The 20,966-nt window shown below is 40.1% G+C and overlaps 1 protein-coding gene across 4 annotated transcripts in view; it reads left to right on the forward strand.

Annotated features, from left to right (window-relative positions):
- LOC133218669 (transient receptor potential cation channel subfamily M member 3) overlaps nt 1-20,966 on the forward strand; it is a 337,140-nt gene that overhangs the window by 114,823 nt on the left and 201,351 nt on the right. The window contains exon 1 of one of the 4 annotated variants that reach the window (XM_061365331.1): nt 4,490-5,110. The exons of 2 other annotated variants lie outside the window; for them this stretch is intronic. In XM_061365331.1, coding sequence (XP_061221315.1) covers nt 5,021-5,110 — 90 coding nt within the window. In that variant the 5' untranslated portion in view covers nt 4,490-5,020. Of the gene's footprint in view, nt 1-4,489; nt 5,111-20,966 lie in introns of those variants that run through there. One more of the 4 variants, XM_061365329.1, reaches the window with a different exon arrangement.

Raw genomic sequence — 20,966 nt, forward strand, 5'->3', positions numbered from 1 at the left:
GTCCTTTCAGTCTTTTGTCAAAGGCCATAATTTATAGCTACATACAATACCATTTATGTATGTGCTTGAAACTGTCCACAGAATTGCCTGCATCTAGAACAAATTAATTAACATTTAGTAAGCATGTAGACATTACTTTGATATGTTTGTCTGTATCTGAGGGAGAGGGAGTAATGAGTATGATTATGTGGCAGAAGACAGAAATACCTTAGCAAACATAACAGCAGAAAAAACTCCCTCAGGCATGCTGTGGCTAGAAAAGATGTGAGAGCGATGAAGAAATTTTATAAATTAATTATCAGTTGAGTTAAGCTTCAGGAAAATTTGGGTCCGTTAAGATGTTATGGCAGGCATAAAATTAAGCATAGTTTATCCAGACTTTATAACTCACACTAGCTTTCTATCCTCTGATTTTGCAAGAAATCACACAAAATAAAAGTGAATAAACTGAAATATGAGTGTGTTGGGGGAAAAAAAGAAGAGTTACTGCCATTGTAAATCAGGCTTCTGTTCGTTGATATACTCTTCATTATTATATAGGTTACTACAGACATGCAAAGTGGGTAGTAAGATGGCATGCTTCTTAACAATACCTGTGAACTGCTTTGTTGACTCTTGACTTTTAAATAAGGGCCTCTAAATTACTTCTTTTTCTTTTGTTATCCTGCTGTTTCTTCCACGAACCTAGAAGATGGCCAAAGTGGTTTATGAAGATCTACCACCTCTGCTTCAGGATGTCTATGTAGTACTCTCATGATGAACACTGCAAGCAAATGGGTGCAAGGGTAGCTCTGTTTTGTCTGGTATTTGCTACCCTGTTGGGCAAATGCAGGCCCTTGGGGAAGCAGGAAGGTACTCCAAGAGCAAGGAAGCCTTGGCAAAGAGGGTCTATGGCTGCAGTGTGAAGAAGATGTGTCTTTCGTCTCACATCTGTTGATATACATGAGAAAAACGGGTGTGGTATCATGGGAAAACTCTTCTGTCTCTATGTGATGTTTGTCCCCAGTTAGGCAGTGGCTCCATAGAAGAGGTTGCTTTCTACCACACTGACAATACACCTTTCTGTTTTCCACATCCTGCCTGCCCTTTCTGCTTTTGATTTACACAGAATCTCTTATTTCATAAAGGAATTGTTAACTAGGCAGGATAGAAGAGTAGTGCCTGGGTCTACAATACTTTTAGCTAAATGCTCTCAGGTTGAAAATGTTGGACATCAGTGGTGTGCTGAGAGTGGTCTGGATGTTAATGGGCTTCTCAGCCATTTTTCATTCTGTAGATTATCAGAGGAGTTAAATTTTACAGTATCAGAGCTTTCTAAGTGTAGGATTATTATCACACTAGATGCCAGGAATCTACAAAGAGGTGCTCTTAAAAATGCTTTCCATGAACAATAGGTTTAAGAATGATAGAAATCTCTCTGTATTTCAGGAAGCAATGGGATTTGCTATGCCTTCTTGTGATACCAAAGGGGCTCCTTGGCAAGAGACAAAGGACTAGGTGTGAATACTGATGGTGCAGTGAGCACTCTTCAGGGACAGAGTGTTTTAATATGAAAGTGACAGATCTGTATTTTAGCAGTAGCAAAGTAGGAGCATAAATTCTAGTGGGATTGCTACATCTTTGCATCTCCTAATGGGTGTCATATTGTAGAAAAGCTGAGCACATGATTTTCCAGCGAACAGGATGAGATTCAAACTCTGAATCTTTCACTGAAGTGAAAAGAAAAAGCTGCACAAAACAAACAATATCCACCTAATCTTTCACTGTATTTTTTAACCATTGTTGTCAGCGTCTCTGAAAAAAAACTTTTCAGAATTTGCTTTTCTGCTTCCTAATCCTTCACCATTTACACTTACAAAAACTGTCGGAGGCTGCTGCCAAGACAAAGAAATCTCCTTGCTTGATTTTTCTGAAATTTACACTCAAAATCAGTGCAGTATTGCCTATAGGCAAGATACATGTATAAGGGTTAAAATTAATTAAAATTAGGGCAAAGCAGAGATTAAATGATATATTGAGAGGCACCCAAGGACTTTTCGGTGCAAGTGAAGTTCCCATGTCATGGTAATGTTCTGTCTGTAAGAGCTTTCTCACGGCCACTGACTGCAGTGAGTACTCTTGCGCTCTCTGCAAATACAAATGACTAGGCAAGGCACAAGGCAATGTAAAACAGCAAAAAGACAGGAAGCTCTGTGGAAGCTAGAAGATACATTGGGCTCACTATTTTTAGTTTATTAAAGCTATCTGTTATGTTTCTTTATTGTCTTCAGCTCTAGAGCCTCCTCAGAGATTTGTTACTCTACTCACTGAAAAGAAGGGCAGCATGCCATGATTGCTCTTTGTTGCTAGCACGTAGACTGAACAGTCAGGTTTATGGCAGATGTCTAATACAAAACAGAAGTGAAAGGGTCAAGGTAAAGATGAGTCTGGCACCTTCTCAAGAAACTCCTTCCTGATCTTCAAGGATAAAAAAATGTTATTAGCATGGCTTGGAGTGTGGGAGATAGGAAAATGGCAGGGTCTTAGAAGTGCTGGAAGTCCTTGCTTCTGATTTGTTTAATCTTTTACTTTCCTTCTACTGTGAACCTCAAAAACCTTATCACTGGATATTATTAGCATTATAACAGCAAAGTTATGCTGCATGTGTTTTAAGGTACATGCTATTTAAAGTCAGAATTATTTTTTTCTACATACCTAATTACGTCTCTTTACTGGAGCCTTAGTAAAATTGGTTTCAGAAAATAATTAAATTACTTAATAATTTACTTATGTTCCATTTCACTATCAACAGCAAGTTTTTTTACTCTTTTTATAAAACAAATACATTCTGAGCTCAAGCAAGAAGCCATTTAGATATGTGTAATTTAACCTAGCTGCCCAGTCATAACCATTTGTGCCAGTCAGTGGCACAACTTTTTTCACAGGGAAATGGCTCCAGGTGTTCTGCCCATTCTGTTCCATATACAACCCACGGTCTGGTCTCCCCACCTTTGAATTTTTATCATTTTGGCATGTGCAGTGGGGTAGAAGAGGTGAGAGAACCCTTCCAGTGCAAAGTCAGCCTTGCAGTTATGTTCTGGGACATTATATTCTGGACAGAAGAACTTTATCCAACACTGAGATTGAACAAGAACATTCACACAGTTCTTAAGAGGGTACGGGGAAGAGCTGCCTGGTATGTGTATGTTCAAAAGAAGCATAAAGGTACTGGGCTTCCACCTCAATGCAAATAGGCTCTATCTACATGGGGTCCAGTATACAGGTTTTGGAGAGTATCAATCTGTGTACAAGGGCAAGACTTCCTCTGGGGAGGAAGACTAGGATGTAAATACCAATCCTTCCCTGCTCTTGAGGGATAAAAACAGAGGTTTTAGGATCCTCTGTTTTCCTTGGGGAATCTGATGGTATTGACTGAGGTGCTAAAGTTTCCCTGTTTTTCACAAAGTTGCTTCTCCTTAATAAACTTTAAAAAGAAAACCAGAAGTATTGTTTCATGTTAGAGAGTTTTAGATTTGTGACACTACTGCAAACCATTATAGACAGTAATACATGATCCAAGCAGATTAGCATAGCCTCATGGAAATAGTATTCTTCATCTCTTTGCCCTCATTTGGAGAATTATTCATCAGCTGTTGATGATGAATGTATATGCAATAATAAGAATAAATTAAAAATAGAGGAGAAAAATATGTGCACTATGGAGATGAAAAGGAACGCCATGTGAAAATGGCAGATCAGTGAAATCTAGCTACAGAATCCACGTTTCCTAACCTGATTTATGACATAAACTGTACTGAGAAGTGGCTGTTTTGCTCTATAGTCATTGCTATACTTTATTACTATGCTTACTATATTTGCTAGTAAAAACTGGTCATTACTAGCAAAATAAAAAATTCACATTGTTTTATGGGATATTTGCTTTTGCACTTCCCAACTCTTCCCTCATGTAATCTTCATCCCCTCCAAAAAAATACTGGGGGAACAGGTTTCTTTTAGCTGGAGAGCTGGCATTCAAGATCTTCATTAGCTGGGAAAGCCACTTACCGCACCTAATGGAAACATCATTTGCTGTCTTGTATTGCCCCAAGTAATAGTGATTGCATGGCTTTAAAATAATTGTTCTGTGCACAGATTTAATATTAAAATGAGCTGAATTGTGAACTTGGCTTGTTTGACAGGTTAGTTTTTCATTGTTGTTGCTGCGCTGTGTGTGTGTGTGTGTGTGTGTGTGTGTGTGTGTGTGTGTGTAGTGTGTGTTTGCCAGAATGTACATATTAACACTTGCAGTCTTACAATACGGGTTCTAACCACTGCCAGTTGCCTCTAATGCACCAGTACTATCCCAGATCAATGAATCTATGCTTTCTAGGACCACTAATCAGTAAATCAAGAGTGAATAATATTTTTTTTCTCTATCTTTGCTGCCTGAGCGTTGGCCCCTCCCCTCATGCCGGTTTCCCTCTCCTTGCAGTGCTTTGGGAAAGAAAGTACAAGTACCCCTCCGCTTGCTTTGTTTAAATTATCTCCTTTCTGCCCGTCTTTTCGCCCTGGGAAGCGAAGGAGCGAGGCGGATGGCTCAGCGCGCCTGGGAGCGGCTAACCTGGCTGCTCTCGGAGGAGGGTAGGAGGGAGAGAGCAGGAGCAGCAGCTCTCACTGCAGCCTGTTTTTTTATGCGGGCTGCCCCTTTCCGCTCAAGCAGCGCAGCCTGCCCCGAGCAGCGGGCTGGTCGCCTCCATCCAGCTGCATTTGGTATGCATGAGCGCTGCTGTTCCCACGCAGGAGCCAGCTTGCTTAAGGAGGATCGATCGGTGGCCACGGCCGCGCCGCTCGCCCAGCCTAGCCCAGCCCAGCCCTCTGCCCGCTGCCCGCTCCGGGCCAGCCCTGTCCCTGCCGGTCCCCCTGGGTCTCTGCCCCGCGGCGGGCGGGATGCGCAGGGGGTGCCCGCGCCCGGGGTGGCGGTTTCCGCGGTAGGCGCTGCCAGGTCTGCGGCTGATCTCCCGGTGGGATTTTGTGGAGGGTCATGAATCAGACCGACGCTCCCCGGCCACTGAACTGGACCATCCGGAAGCTGTGCCATGCCGCGTTCCTCCCCTCCGTCAGGCTTCTGAAGGTACGGTGACAGCCCGCTTTGAAAACCGGTGTGGCGCCAGCCGCTCAGCATCTGCCAGAGGGCTGCAGACGCTGTTGCTGGAAAGTTAATTCAGAAATAGTCCCAACTTTACCTCTAATTAGCTCCCTTGCTACCTTTAAAGCCCCTTGGGGGTACCTGAAGATACCAAAATTGTCTGTGCTCCGGTTCGGCGTTTTTATCGGTCGAGAAAGGTCTGTGAGTGGGGTAAAAAGGGAGTAAGGGGTGGTGGGTATCCTCTGTGTTCGTTCGTTTTGTCTTAAAAAAATCAAGCCGTGAACTTCCAGGGATGAAGAAGGAGTCTGTTGCTAAGGTGTGTTCCTTTGTGAGCAGTCCTCTGCTATCCTTCTTTAGGGTTGCCTCGTCCTAGGAAACACACAAAGATCTGGTACCACTCAGACCAACTTGTAAGTGGAGCAGTATGTGAGCGGCCAAAAAATACCTTGGTTTGTTGAAAGGTGTACACAGGAGCAGGTTAGTTAAAGACTGGCAGAGCAGACAGAATCAGTGAAACTTTCTGATGATGATTATCTCTTTGCTTCCAAAGTGGCATAGTTTTGAGGGTGTTTCTGAAAGTGTTTTAAAATGTGCTTTCCTAGGAGATAATTGTTTTGGAAAAAAAAATTACAGGAGGGCTCTTAGTCTCAGCACACAAAGTATTGCTACTACTGCATGGCCCACTGAAGCTGCTTTAGAGGCATTTGTAACTGGAAAGCAAAATATGTTGAATCAACTTTGTGATGAAAAAAGGTTGCATTAAACTGAAAAGTCTTCTTTATTCTTAGAACTTCTCAGTTAATTGGATTATACAGTGAAAATTTAGCTAACATGGTCAGGTCTCTTGAGGCTTCTGCACCTGTAATATGTTTTATAAAATGTTGGATTCGTGATATTAATCATCTCAGTTTATCTTAGTATTTGCTAGTTTTGGCTTTGAAATTAATATGCGGCCAGGTAAAACATGGGTACTCTAACACTGTATTAGAAGGTAATGTTTGATATAACCATTTGATACTTGTGTGGGTAGCTTCAAAATTAGGTCAGCCCTTACTAATGCAACATATTTGAGCAGTAGTGTAGCATGGTGAGAGTGCACTTAGCAGATCTCTATTGCACAGGTTAGTTATTGTTATGCACAAGTGACTATACTATGTATGATAACAGGTATGTATCACATCCTGACAGGAAGGCACTACCCTAGAAGATATTTCTGTTTCCAAACCAGATGTATGGCTGCTGGGAGGTACATTGTGAGCAGCTGTAAAAAAGAGAAGATAAAACTTAGGTTGCTGAAAAATCAAAATATAAGTCATACAGAGCAAATCAGGAAGTGGTGTTGATTCTTTTACAAAGGTTTTCCTCCCAGCCCCCCACGCCAAAAGCACACATTAGAATATCCATACTCTACAAGTCAGATACATGTAGGAAAACCTAATTTTCCTGAGGTGTGAGAGCTCAGATATGGGGTATTTTATCATCATTCTCAGTACCAGGGGGGAGAGGCAAGTCTGCAATATTTCTCTTTTTCTTTTTTTTTATGGCAAACAAACGTTGCCCCCTGTGTATGGTTTCTCTTCATTGCACATTTTAAGGGTGAATGTTGTGATTAATTATTAAAAGAACTGACTAAATATGTTTTTCTGAAGCTACAGCTATAGCCTTTTAGGGCCAGATAAGGAGTGGACCCTGCAGAGTTAATAGGAGCAGGGCGAATAACCAGAGACAAGCAACCCCTGCACAGAGTGTGTGAGAGGTGTGAGAGAGACCACAGCAAAGGAGGTGGGTCTCTTGCACCTTCCTGAGATGATGAGCAGAGGTGGGTGACTGGAGAGGGAAATGCATATAGCAGCATCTTCAAGGATCCAAATCAGCTTAACATTTTGCTTCTGATATATACTTCTTGTCTTTTCTAATATTTAACGTGTTCAAAGCAAGTGATTCACATAAGAGCAGGTCCCCATTGTCCTAATTCCGTGAAAGATACAATAGCCAACCTGAAGGAATTTTCCTGTCATGAAGAGCTCTTAAAGAAAGAGCATGACAGCAGCAGAATCAAATTACCAGATGAACAGTATATTTCGCTGTTTTCCTCAGGTAATTTGAAAATTTTTACATACACAAATTCACTCATCAGAATGGTGTCTGTGTTCTTTTCTCTTTTGTGTCTTTTCTCTAAAAAATAAACCTTTTTTTAATTATTATTATTTTTGTAAATGAAGGGTGCTGCTGTGAATACACAAACATTGGAAAGACCATTGCAGAAATCTAAGCTCATCTTTTAATTGCCCAGTTTCCAAATGAACTGAGTGGTGTTGGGGGCTAATGCAATATTGTTTCTCAGTAGACACCCAGTAGACCCATTTTTATACAGCCTTTCTCTGCAGAGAATGCTCCCAGTAACAGAATAAAGTTTGCAAAATCTGGTATGTAATGACTCATTTATATTTTATTCTCTGCTTTATCTGTGATTGCCAAACTCTGTTTCCGTGTACATTGTAAATTTATTAAAACAATGCAGAATATCATTATGCCTTTGTCATTTCAGTGCTTTATTTAGTCTACCAGAATGAAACAACTAAATGACATCATTAAGTTTAAGGATACACTTTTGCCAGAAGTTGTAAAGAATGAGAGATAGCAGAGATTTCCTGTTTCATAGAATCATATAATGGTTTGGGTTGCAAGGGTCTTTCAAGATCACGGAATTCCAACCCCTCTGCCGTGGGCAGGGGTACCTTCCAGTAAACCAGGTTGCTCATTTTCCATGAGGAAGTCACTGTGGCTTGAGCTGGACCTTGGTAATAACACAAAACTTTCAATTAACGCAATGTTTTTTTAAAGAGAAGTTTAAAGTTCTTACCCTGTGGATGTAATTTCAGGTGTAGCATCAGTGATTTCACACTGGTGGATCTAAATAAACATTGGAATCTGAGACCTACATGGGGCCTCTCAGTTTATATGGCTCACTAGAAATCTGTAGGATTGTCTTGAAATTACTGATTTTAAATGAATAATAAAAGGTATCATTCAGCAGGTAGGCTATGCTTGTATTCTGTTCTGTTCAAATGGTGTGCAGTGCTCAGTTGCCTGAACTGACATTTGATACGGCTCTGGCCACAGTGGCCTCTCTTAACTTAGATAGATAAACTAGGATCATGTACAGATGCTGTCCAGCTTTGCTCCCTATGCTTTTCTTCCAGGCGTGCGTTCCTGTTCTAACCTACTTCACTAATACCTCATGTTCAGGTATGGATTTATAATCCTATTTTCTCAGTTTTTCATTTTCTAACAGGCACAGAGAGTACTGGGAGCTGTATTTGAAGTACAGATTGGAACAAATAATTGAAGAATGGTTTCACTGCTTGTGTCATCAGCTCATCCTTCACTGCTCCCATTTTTTTTCCCTAATAAATATTTCCTGTAGCATGTTTCATGCTGGTACTTTTTGTAGTGGTTTCTACATGCTTAAACACACACACACACACACTAACGCACTAATGCCTTCCCGTCTGAAGTAAGAGGATTAACAAGTGCCTTGAGCACATGAGCAAAGAGAGTGGCTTTGCACAGAGAGGGGAACCGTAATTCCCCTCAGATGGTCCTATTAGTTTCCAGAGGTGGGTTTCCAGCAGAGGCTTGCACAGCTTCTGTTTCTCTGCCTAAGTTATGAAGCTTGTTTCTTTGTGTGTTTGGTCTTGCTACCTTATTTATTTATTATTTTTTTTTTATTTCTTTTAAGGAAGGCTTAATATTGGTGGCAAGCAGTCCTGATCTACTTTGTGCCATTGTACATGTAAGAGATACTGTTCCAGTTGCAGGAAGCTCTCGTAGTCATGTTTCTGTTTGATTTATGGTGAAGAGTTTCTGAGTCTCCATATGTCAGAAGAAGAGATTGTGTCCCAAGAAAGGAAGCAAAGTCCAAATAGCAGGATTTAGAGAACAGATGCTTCAGAACAGTGTTGTATGTTGTTAAAAAATGAATGAATGACATCATTCTAAAGATTTCTCTCAGGGGACCCTGTGCCCTGGAAGAGACTGCAGATGTTGTATTTCTGCTGGTCTGGATGGACATGCCAGGGGATTGAGGAATGAGCAAAACACTGAAAAAAGACCAAAATCCCAAAACCAAAAACTAAACTGAGAGTAGACAGAGGACTAAAAATTAAAAGGTCTGCAGTGTGCAATCACACAGATTTAGGGACATGCATGTGTAGAAGTACTACATTAAACATTTGGAAAGCAACAAATCACCCATGTTATTTTTTCTTAATAACACTACTAAACTTTTTTATAATGAATTTGAATTGCATGTCAGTAAGTAGGTTTGGAAGGCAGGAACTTTGGAAGGGACAGAGCAAAGGAATCACTGTGAATCAAAAGAAACAATGCATAAAGTGTTTTGGAGAATTTTTTCCCAGCACAATGCTCTGTAAAAACGCCTGCTCAGCTCTATTTACTACATAAATACAAAGAACATTTCTTTAACCTGGGCAGCAGCCTAATTTACCTCCAGGAACCACTAAAAGAAATCAGACACTAAGTTGCTTACCAAATGAGGAACTAGGTCTTATTTTTCTTATTTTTATTTGGTTTCCCTACTAAGAATATATAAGGTAGCCCCAGAGAAAACTAAGAAGCTAAAAAATGGTTCATTAGAATGAGACACAGTGTCTTTTAAGTGTCACAATATATGCATATGAAATTCTGTCAGTATTTCTCCAGATACAGCAAGTTTAGTTCTGTCCATAAAGTATCAACAGGAAAAAAGACGGGGAATCACTTGGCAGGCTTTATGAAGGTAGATGGTGAAACACCACACTGTTCAACAGGTTGAGTCAGCTAAAATCTCATTGCTATTTAATTATCAAATACAACTTTATTTCAGGACACCTGGTTTGATAACTTGAATGAAAAATTTGCCTCTCCGGAATGGTGGAAGAATGAAACGTGTTCTTTATAAAATACTAAATATTTACACTTCTGAACACCCTACTGTGAGAAAAAGTGACTGTAAGAGAGAAGACTGTGTGTTTTGAAACTGATTCTATGCCTCAGATGGGTTTGAAGGGAAAAAAAAAAAGTTATTGGACTTATAGTATAGTCCATTAGCTCAGGAAAGATACTTCTGATGATTTTCAAAATCACTTGTAAGAGGATTTATGTGCCATAACCATGAGATGGAAATGTTAGATTGTGTTATGGTCTTCATAAACAGAAGTGTAAACTTCTTGTGCTATTTCCTTCACTATCAATGAGAAAATGAGCAGAAATGGAGGCAGTCAAAATGTGTAGGTTTTTGTCTCTTGGCTGGTCTTTTGATATCCAATTGGCAGTAGGGTCATCTGGTTTATCACAGTATCACAGTATGTTAGAGATTGGAAGGGACCTCAAAAGATCATCTAGTCCAATCCCCCTGCCGGAGCAGGAACACCTAGATAAGGTTACACAGGAACGTGTCCAGGTGGGTTTTGAATGTCTCCAAAGAAGGAGGTTCCACAACCTCCCTGGGCAGCCTGTTCCAGTGTTCCGTCACCCTCACTGAGAAGAAGTTTCTTCTCAAGTTTAAGTGGAATCTCTTGTGTTCCAGTTTGTACCCATTTCCCCTTGTCCCCTTGTCCTTATCACTGAGTAATAGTTAATAATGTATTTTGACTATTATTTTAGCTAATTTACCATATATGTCTGCCTTTCAAACTGCAACAAAGGACAGGTTTATGAAGTCTTGACTGAAAAACTGAGATACTTGGAACAAATCCTAATGCATACTATTATCGTTAGTGAACTGGCACACTAAATGTTTCTGAAAGTAATATGCACATTACTGACAGTAAAATGAGAATAGTAATTTACCTTTGCCTGCACTTAGCTACTTACTGACTTAAATTGTAATAACAAATGAACCACCACTGTGCTTCCTTCCAGAGGATTTGATACATTCTGGGAGGTAATGACAGTTCAGCCCTTGGGATCATATTGTTTAACACACTGACATGTAGAAAGTATCAGTCAATGTAACAATTTCCTTGTAAATTCTCTAATAGAAAAACTACTCGAGCCTCTTGGTATGGTGGGATGCTGTGTATGGTATGAAAGATGAGCTTTAAGAATGAACATAAGTTCTGTCGAGAAAGAAATTACTTGATATACCAGTTTCTGTTTTTCTGACAGGAAGATCATAGTTATATCTATTACAGTTATAATAGATATTGCATGGTTTTGACTCTTAATTCATAGATTTTCTGGGGTCCGTTGTTTGTCCTTAAAAGCCAAAAAACTCTGTTAGCAGCAAAGAGAAAGATTCTGCTTTCTGTTATGTGTTCTACTCCTGTGCCATAAGTTTCATCATGTAAGGATTGCATGAAAGAGACCTGGCTAGACCATTCCTTTGTCTTTGCAGGCTCCTGCTATATCATCAAGAAATTCACTTAACACCCCAAATCAGTGAAGCAGTGGGTATTGCAAAGTAGCTTCATGGCACCTTTCACAGGTGTGCTTGCATTACTGCTGCTCAACTGTTAGCCGCACCCCTAGTACTTCACATTTAAAATCAAGTAATGGCAGCATGTGAAGGCATTTTACACCTGGGACTGAAGAACTGATAATATGTCTTTTGGGGATTGCACATTCCCAAAAGCTGCATATTTCTAGAAGTCATGCTTCTCATCAGTGATGAGAGGTGCTGATCTGGGCATGTTCATATCTAAGTTTTTTCTAACATTATTCCAGTTCATTTCTTCAGAAGGGAAAGAAAATGTGGAAGCTGATGATGATTTTCTCTTTTTCACATACAGAAAAAGTCACTTTGGTTAATTCTGATGCTGTGTGCATTTTCTATGTTACCTAAGGTGAATCAGGGATTGTTAGCAGTTTGCCTTATTGACTGAATCTTTCCCATGGATATGACTCAGGTTGGTGACCATTGACTTGGAAGTGATGTAATAGCAAAAAGAAATTTTATCACAATTAAGAAAAAAGAAAGGGAGAGATCAAAACAAAAAGCATAGCAGTAGAAGTCATGTTGCTAGCCTACAGATAAAAGAAGTAGATGTATGTGCCATTTTGAAGAGAAAGCTGTAGGCTGCTAATTTCACTTAGAGGGAAAAGTGGTTTTGAGTTTCAGGTTGAAAAAGGCTTTGTGAAGGCAGACCTTCTTCTTTTAAACCAGAGAATTTTAGGAAAAAATGGCTTTTCTTTCTAGGTATGTCACCACCATGTGTGTGCTTCTCAAAAAGAAGTGATAAAAAAGGTAATACTAAATTGTCACTCTTGATTCAGCAGCTACGGTACAAAAATACCTGACTCTTTCAAAGTAAGAATCCTCCAGCAGCTACAGGTTTTTATCCTCTTGAGCGTCAATCATATTTTTTAGACCTTTCCCTAAGTCTGTCTGTTTCACTAGTGTCTTTACCTTCATCTTAGAAAATACAGCACAGTTTTGCCTTCTTCTGTGTTTCATGGCCAATGGTGAGGTATCAGAGAAGTCATCCAGGATCATCCACATTTCGCAGACACAGAAGGGAAAAGCTCATAAATGATCTCTGTTTTTTCATGAGGCTCAGTCTTTCCAGATTTGAATACTTACAGAGGTGACAAGTAGCCTAAATTCCCACTGATCTTTGTAATACACAAACCACTGCAATAAATTTGCCTATCAAAAAGTAGATGGTCTTGTTTCCAGAGAAATTAAAAATAAATAAATACAGTGCTACTTACTGTGTTAGTAGAACCCTGTATTAACAGCATAAGCTTTTAATGTTCTGCAATACCGTTCCTTAGGTTTAAAAGGGTGCCGTGTGAAAACTTCCGGGCACAGGACCATAAACTCAAGCAGAGTGGTTTTATTCCACCTGAATGGCTAACAAGGCTATGCTACAGTGTATAATGCCCTTTGGGGGTCTCTGGAAATTTATGTCAAAGCCAATAATAAAGCATGGAATAAAATCATTTAATCAAAGATATCTTTCATCCCCCAAATAATGTGATGACGTGAAACAGTCTGACAAAGTGTTTTTTTCAGTGTCAAGGAAGTTACTGAAGAAAATAATCAAGATTCTTATAATGTAATTAAAACAATCATCAAGCTGATGTGAGAAGGTGACGGAGCACAGTCTTTCAGTCGTCTTTTTCTTCACGTGTTGTTGGCAGAGGCAGGGGCAGACATAGTAACTTACTGAGCCACCATAATTAAGAATATAAGGAGAATGCACTGCATTGTTTTGTTACAGAAGGATGCCTTCTTTGAACTTTGTGTTTTACTGAATTGGTGTAGCCTGTTGCTGCTGGGTCTGTTGAAATGCAGTATCACACCTAAGTTTGCCAGTGCAATGACTTGACATGCATCTTTGCATACAGCTACAAAGCAGATCAAAACTACAAATGGATAAACTAATTGCAGGATACCCTGAGGACATTCCAGACTAACTTACATGATTGTATGTAGAATTTTCTAAGTTTTCTGAATACATATACAGATACATTTTCCAGATACATCTGTGTTCAGCTTTTGGGTTCAGTATTTCAAATTACTAGGCGCTGTCTTATGCAGGAGGCCCTTTTTGATTAACAGTTTTTTTCTAGCTGCAAATTTTGTCTTACCACATTAAAACTGTGAAGATCTGCACAACTAGCCATAATACTACTGCTTTTCTCATTTTTTTTTGATACATTTCTGCCCACCTCCCGACTGGCCCTTTTTCTGAATTGCATCACTCAAAACAGTTTTCTGACATTTAGCTGCTTAGCTTGTACTCACAGAAGCTATGGTGATGCCAGGTTACAATGGTAATAATGATAACAAATAATTTGCTAAATGCAGTCCAATGACTGAGCCATCCAGTGAAGAGGTCAACTCTGCCTGCCTGAAGGATGGGTAGATCAGGCATCAGAATTGCCCAAAATGCTAATTAAGACAAACACAGCAGTAGTTAAATGTATCCTTTTGGTTTTGGATGTGATGGCTGTAATTTTGTATTACCTTTGATATCACAGAATCGTAGAATGGTTTGGGTTGGAAGGGACCTTAAAGCTTATCTAGTTCCAACTCCCATCCATGGGCAGGGACACCTTCCACTAGACCAGGTTGCTCAAAGCCCCATCCAGCCTGGCCTTGAACACTGCCAGTGATGGGCCAGCCACAGATTCTCTGGGCAACCTGTGCCAGTGTCTCTCCACCCTCATAGTGAAGGATTTTTTTTCTAATGTCTAATCTAAATCTCCCCTCTGTCAGCTTAAATCCATTCCCCCTTGTTCTGTCATTATGTGACCTTGTTAAAAGTCCCTCTCCAGATCTCTTGTAGGCCCCCTTTAGGTAGCGGAAGGCTGCTATAAGGTCTTCCTGGAGTCTTCTCTTCTCCAGGCTGAACAAATCCAACTCTCTCATCCTGTCTTCATAGGAGAGGCGCCTCAGTCCTCTAATCATCTTTGTTGCATATATCTAGTTGCAGATTAATACTGGTTGGAAGCCAAGTACGTTTTTAGAATTACTCAGTTCTAATCCAACTTTACCTTAAGAAAGGATACGATGCCAGTTTTTTAGAAGTCCTACACTTAGTTTCTGCTGTGAGAACAGGGTCAGCGGGGATACATTGTGAAATGATACCCCCAAAAGTTGCTTACTCTGTCCTGCCCCTAGCAGGATTACTTCAATATGCGTAATTTCTTACAGGTGTTTGTCTAAATTTCTAAAGCCATAACCCCCTTAGGCAGTCTCTTGTAGTGACCCTATGTATGCCATCAGAAATACTTTAATTGGTGTCTGTCTGGATCTTTCTTGCTGCACTTAAAATTCTATGATTTCTTGTTTTGCCCAGTACAAGCAGAGGGAACAGATATAGCAGCTTTTTGTGCTTAAAAATTCTTGAGTTGTGTTTGGAAACTGGCTAGTTTAATAGGTCAGCTGATGACATACAGCTCTCATCTTCCAACACAGGTTATTAGATTATTCCATTATTTCCTCCATTAGTTAGACTGGAATTCCCTTGCCGCTCACTTTTTTCTGTCTTTTTTGTTGTCTTCAGATATCTTAATGCAAAGGCCAGCAGGGACATGAGGGACTCCTACTCAATTTTCCATCCTAATCCTATCTTTATAAACTGAGGAAGGGTTGATAAGGAAATAGAAGGTATCACAACCTTCCTTCATTTCTGTCTCCTTAAGAGACTACGTAACATTTCTGTTAAAATGCTTACAAAGTCTTTCTGATTTAACTGAATATAGAAGAGTGTGAGGTGACTAACAACTATCAGTCTTCAGGGAGAGCCTTAGGGGGGCACAATCACTTTCTGTTTGCACAGTAAAAATACTCGTTTTTGTTTTTTTTGCCTAGCAATAAAACCCAGTGTGTGCTAATGGTCACATTAGCAAAGAAATTTCAAAACTCCATATGGGGGACAATCAGCAGCACAGTTCTTATTAAGACACCGATCTTCAAGCATATGTGTTACCTTTAGTACATACAAACAATGGAATTTAATTTCTCTGGAATAAAAAGGTGGTTTTGAGCCTTTTAACACAAATTTGGGGAGGGGGCAACATGGTAAGAAAGGTTTTCAGAGATGTCCTATTGGGAAATTAAATGTGATCGAGTTATTTTGTCTTGATACATGTGATTAAGAATAATTTAAAGATCTGATCTATAAAGCCAAAATCATCTTGTGCAGTTTCTTATTAATGGTTACTGTGGGAGCTTTAGCTTATTCAGGATGGGAATAGTAAATTGTTCAGAGGATTGCTGTGCCTTAGAAGCTGCTGTCTGCTATTGCCAGTATCTGAAGATGATGGGTTTTTTTCTTTTGATTACTTTTATTTCTTAAGTAGCACAAATGTTCAGTTTTATTTAACGTTAAAAAATTCTCAAGCATTACTAAAATGTCCCATGTTAAAATGGATGTCTGTAGAGTTAAAACCAACCAGAAGACCTACTTGTTTGCCCAGTATTGCAGTCTACCAGATATGTGACTACAACAGGAAGTCTTTAAGTAAGACCTGAGTAAGTAAGAAACTCAGAAAATAGTTTGCATTGAATTATCTGACAAATTTAGGATCTCAGTGCCATGCACAGTGTTAGCACAGATAGTTTCCATTAATTTATTTAGGACCTAACTGAAATCCTGTTAAATCAATGGAGACACTTTTCCAATTTTTAGGGAATGTGACCCTTATCTGCCAGCTAGCGGATCTTGACGCTAGTAGCAGACACACTACAATTGTCTAGGATATATATAATGTACGTTAAGTTACTTAAATTCAAGGCTGGGCATGTGTTCAGGTATCTCTGCTGAAAATAGCTCTGTGCATAACTAATGTAAATTTTTTCCATATCAAATCCCAAATCTACTCTCCCCTTGAAGTAAATTGAAGTAAATGGGGAGGGCAAAAAGCTGAAACAAACTACTTAATATGATTAGCTAAATATGAGTAGCTGCAGAGAAATGTGTGGAACATTCATTAACTAAATTGCTTAACAGCATAGCATAGAAAAAATGCTATTTTATTTTCTTTGAGGAATAAGGATATGCTCACTATCAATGGCAGTACTAGAGGTTGTTTGCATTGATGCATTCACAGAATGACATTTTGTTACAGTTAAACCACATTAATGGTGAAGTGTTTGCTCCTAGTACAAATATAGAATTGTATACTGAACTATTCTACTGTAGCTCGTTTTATAGAATACACTTTATTTCAGTATCAGTATGATCACTTACTATGACATTGCTTCAAGCCTTGGTAACTTGAAGTAGTTAAACTTGATAATATTTTCTGAGATAGTCATCCCAACCCTAATTCTACTCTTAGGGCTTATTAGTCAATGCTTATTTGAAAGGCAGAGGTCATTTCATGTCGAGAAGGATTTCTCCCCAGTGGTGGTTTAAGCTTGGCTGATATGGCAGTTGGACACAATCTCTTTCTTGGCTTTAGCCAAAGCAAGTTAATACTGCAACACCATCTGAACTAAGCTGGTATTTAGATAGTAGGAAGAAGTCCTTTACTATGGGAGTGGTGAGGCACTGGAACAGACTGCCCAGAGAAGTTGTGGATGCCCCATCCCTGGCAGTGTTCAGTGCCAGGCTGGACGGAGCTCTGAGCAACCTGCCTAGTGGAAGGTGTCCCTGCACTTAGCAAGGGGGTTGGAATTAGATGTTCTTTAAGGTCCCTCCCAAGCCAAACTGTTCTAGGATTCTCTGATTTTATATGTCTCTTCTCTCATAGCATTTTTTCCTCATGCCAAAATGCTGTTGCATACACTGAATATATATGTAGTCTAGAAAAATTCTCTTGCAGATCAAAAATCCAAATTCGGAAGCATCTATTACATGTTGTCATTAGTAGAACTAGAACTAACATCCTCAGAGTTCCTTATTTTTGTGTGCTCAGAATTAATATCCCTTGACTCTAGACTGATTTTTCAGAAACCACTGAAGCAACATTCTCGGGAAATAACAGTGCTCATACAATCATAAGAGCCTGTTATCTTGTTTCCTGAAGTTGGAGACCTCAGAATTGCTGAAATGAGGGACTTACAGTATGTTTGCATCAAAACTGCTCCATTAAAATCTTACGTCTTTCTAGGCTTCCTGTTCTGTGCTTCTGTGATGCAATTAGGCTATGCATCTTAATCTCACGTTTGAGATTTTCCTCAGATACTCAAAGTAGCTGTTATTAAAACACTTGCTTCCTGCTGTGAGGGATTTCAGCTTTTGACTGGAAGATCACAGGCAACATGGCCGTGTTGCACTTGTTCAGTGCAAATAAGAAAGATTGAGTAAGGAATGAGATACCCATAATTAACTCAGATAGTTGATATTTGGTCTGAATACTCTGCGAATACATTAATGCTAAAACACATTATGCTTAAAGGAGCAGTTATTTTTATATTCCACTTCTTTGGATGATATGCGTATTAGTAGATCTGTGCTTGAATAGATTTTTTTCAAATTCCATTCATAAAATTGGGTTACTTAAAAAATAGATGCAAGATAGCAACAGAAATCTTGACAAGATCTTTTAAGTAAAGCAGATGAAAATAGAAATGTTAACATTAAACCAATGTCTTTGAACTTCATGCACAGGATAATATACAAATATGTTCTAGAACGTCATATTACTAATATCAGTTTGTTGCAGTTGTTAATCTTTTCACTAGCTGGTGTTTGCTGTCTGCTTCCTGATCTCATTCTGTAGCTAGCAGATTACTAGTCCCATATCCTAGCTAAAATTAATTAGCTCATACATGTATATATGCTTAGAATTCTAGAATCTCTCAAGCTAGGAGGGACCTATAAGGATCATTGAGCCCAACTCTCTGCTCCTCATAGAACTACCTAAAGCTAAACCACATGTCCAGTATTGTCATTCAGACACTGCTGGAATTTTGACAGGCTTGGTGCCATGACTACTTCCCTGGGGTAGTAGCCTGTTCCACTGACTGACCTCTCTCTTGCTGAAGAAACTTTTCTAGTGTTCCAATCTGAACTCCCCCCGATGCAGCTTCATTCCGTTTCCTTGTGTCCTATTTCTTGTCACCAGAGAGGGGCGATGAGCACCTCCCTCTCCAATGCACCCCTTGAGGAATTTGTAGACTGCCATGAGGTCACCCCTCAGCCTTCTCTTCTCCAAGCTGAGCAAGACAAATGACCTCAGCTGCTCCCTGTGCGTCTTACTGCAGGGGCCTTTTCACCACCTTGATCATCCTCCTCCAGATCTAATATTTTGATGTCCTTCGTATATTGAGGTCCCCAAAACTGCACACAGTGCATGAGGAGGGTCCTCACCAGTGCAGTGTAGAGTGGGACCCTCAATCATGTAGCTATGCTGTGCTGGATATACCCTATGGTATTGTTGGCCCTTTTGGCTGCCGGGGCACACTGTTGACTCGTATTCAATTTCCCATGAACCCAGATCCCCAGGTGTCTGTTAGCAGGGCTGCTTTTTAGTCTCTTGTCTCCCAGTTTGTACATGTAGCCAGGATTACCCCATCCCAGGTGGAGAATCTGGTTCTGGCTTTTATTAAATTTCATATGATTGGTGATTGTGGAGTTTTCTTGTCTATCCATGTGTCACTGTAAGGCCTCTCTATCCTTGAGGGAGTCCACAGCTCCTCCTGGTTTATTATCAGCAAACTTACTTAATGTACTTTCAACTCTGCGTCTAGATAATTTCTGAAAACATTAAAATACTGCTTGACTTCCTATTTGCTTTTTTACTCTCAGTACTTGAAGTGGTGGAAACTGGGGTTCACGGTGGACAGCAAGGTTGAAGCAGGTGTGTGCTCTTTCAGCACTGAGTTAGGACTGTTAGCCAGCAGGGGTTGAGAAAAGTGATCTCTGTTTGTCAGACCATGTCTTGGTGCTGTGTCCAGTTCTGGGCTCCCCAGAGCAAGAAGCATATGGACACGATGTAGTGAGTGTGAGGAAGGCCCCTAAAGTGGTCAGTGAGTTTTGCACATGACATGCAAGAGAGAGGTGGGTTTGTTTAACCATAGAAAGGGAATTAAGGTATAGTGGAAATCCTACTTCTGGCTTTCTGTGTCTAGAAGCAGGGTACAAAGGAGACGAAGGCTGAGGTTTTTCAGAGATTCAGAGTGTCCAGACAAGAGTGATAGAAACAAGACATCATAAGGGTGTTTAAACACTGAAACGTGTTGTCTGGAGGGCCTGCAGACTTTCTGTCCTTGGAGACACTCAAAACTGAGCTGCATGGGGCCTGAGCAGTGTGATGTAACTGGAGATGTCTGGCAAATTGTGTTTTCCTGATTTGATGTAGTTTGCAAAACAGTGTTAATCTTCAAAGAAAATGTCTTCAGTTTCCTTTTTAAATGTGGGCAGAGATATATTTTTAAACTCTATGAAGCAATGCAGAACAGCACTACAATTGCTAGGCTGTTATCACAAGAGCTTTTTTGACTTAAGAAATTGTCAGAAGAGTCTCCTAAAGTTACTGTAAATGCTTGGTGGTAGCAGATATATCAAGGGTGAAAGGTGACAAACCTTGTATGTATTCTGTGGAAGTGGAGCAGACTGGTTTTGAGGTACACATTATATTGAAATTATGTTCTGGAGTTGTTTTTGCTGTAGCAGCTTTGTAGCTGAGCCTCTCAGATTTATTTGGATGGCTGATTGTATCACAATTGTAGAAACTGATTTACAGCAACATGCAGCTTTCAGAAAGTTCAGACAGACATTGTGTCTGTGACTTTTTAGCATGCTAGTGGTTGAGCAAGCAATTTATATCAGCTACTTGCTGTCAAACCATTTGTTATCTGTGACCTACTTCATTTCAATTGAATATTTACTTGTTTATGTAGTTACGCACAGTGGGGATATCAGTCACTTCTTTGGCAGGACTTGTTTTGATAAATCTTCATGAATAGGGCTAGGCAGCACTGGCAGCTATGATGAAGAAAGAATCCCGAAAGATCCTGAGGCAGGGTTTTGTCTTCACACACTCAGAATCACACACAGAATCCCAAGGGTTGGAAGGGACCTCAAAAGATCATCTAGTCCAACCCCCCTCCAAGAGCAGGGTAACCTAGAGTACATCACACAGGAACGTGTCCAGGCGGGCCTTGAATATCTCCAACATAGGAGGCTCCACAACCCATCTGGGCAACCCGTTCCAGTGCTCTGTCACTCTCACACTAAAAAAGTTTTTCCTGATGTTCACATGGAACCTCCTATGCTCCAGTTTACACCCATTGCCCCTTGTCCTATCACTGGGCATCACTGAAAAAAACCCAGCTCCATCATCCTGACACTCACCGTTTACATATTTGTAAACATTGATGAGGTCACCCCTCAGTCTCCTCTTCTCCAAGCTAAAGAGACCCAGCTCCCTCAGC

The sequence above is a fragment of the Neopsephotus bourkii genome, unplaced genomic scaffold (genome assembly GCF_033783945.1).
Source record: "Neopsephotus bourkii isolate Nb327-2 ecotype Australia unplaced genomic scaffold, CSIRO-AGI_Nbou_v1 NB_1281, whole genome shotgun sequence".
NCBI classification, from domain to species: Eukaryota; Metazoa; Chordata; class Aves; order Psittaciformes; family Psittacidae; genus Neopsephotus; species Neopsephotus bourkii.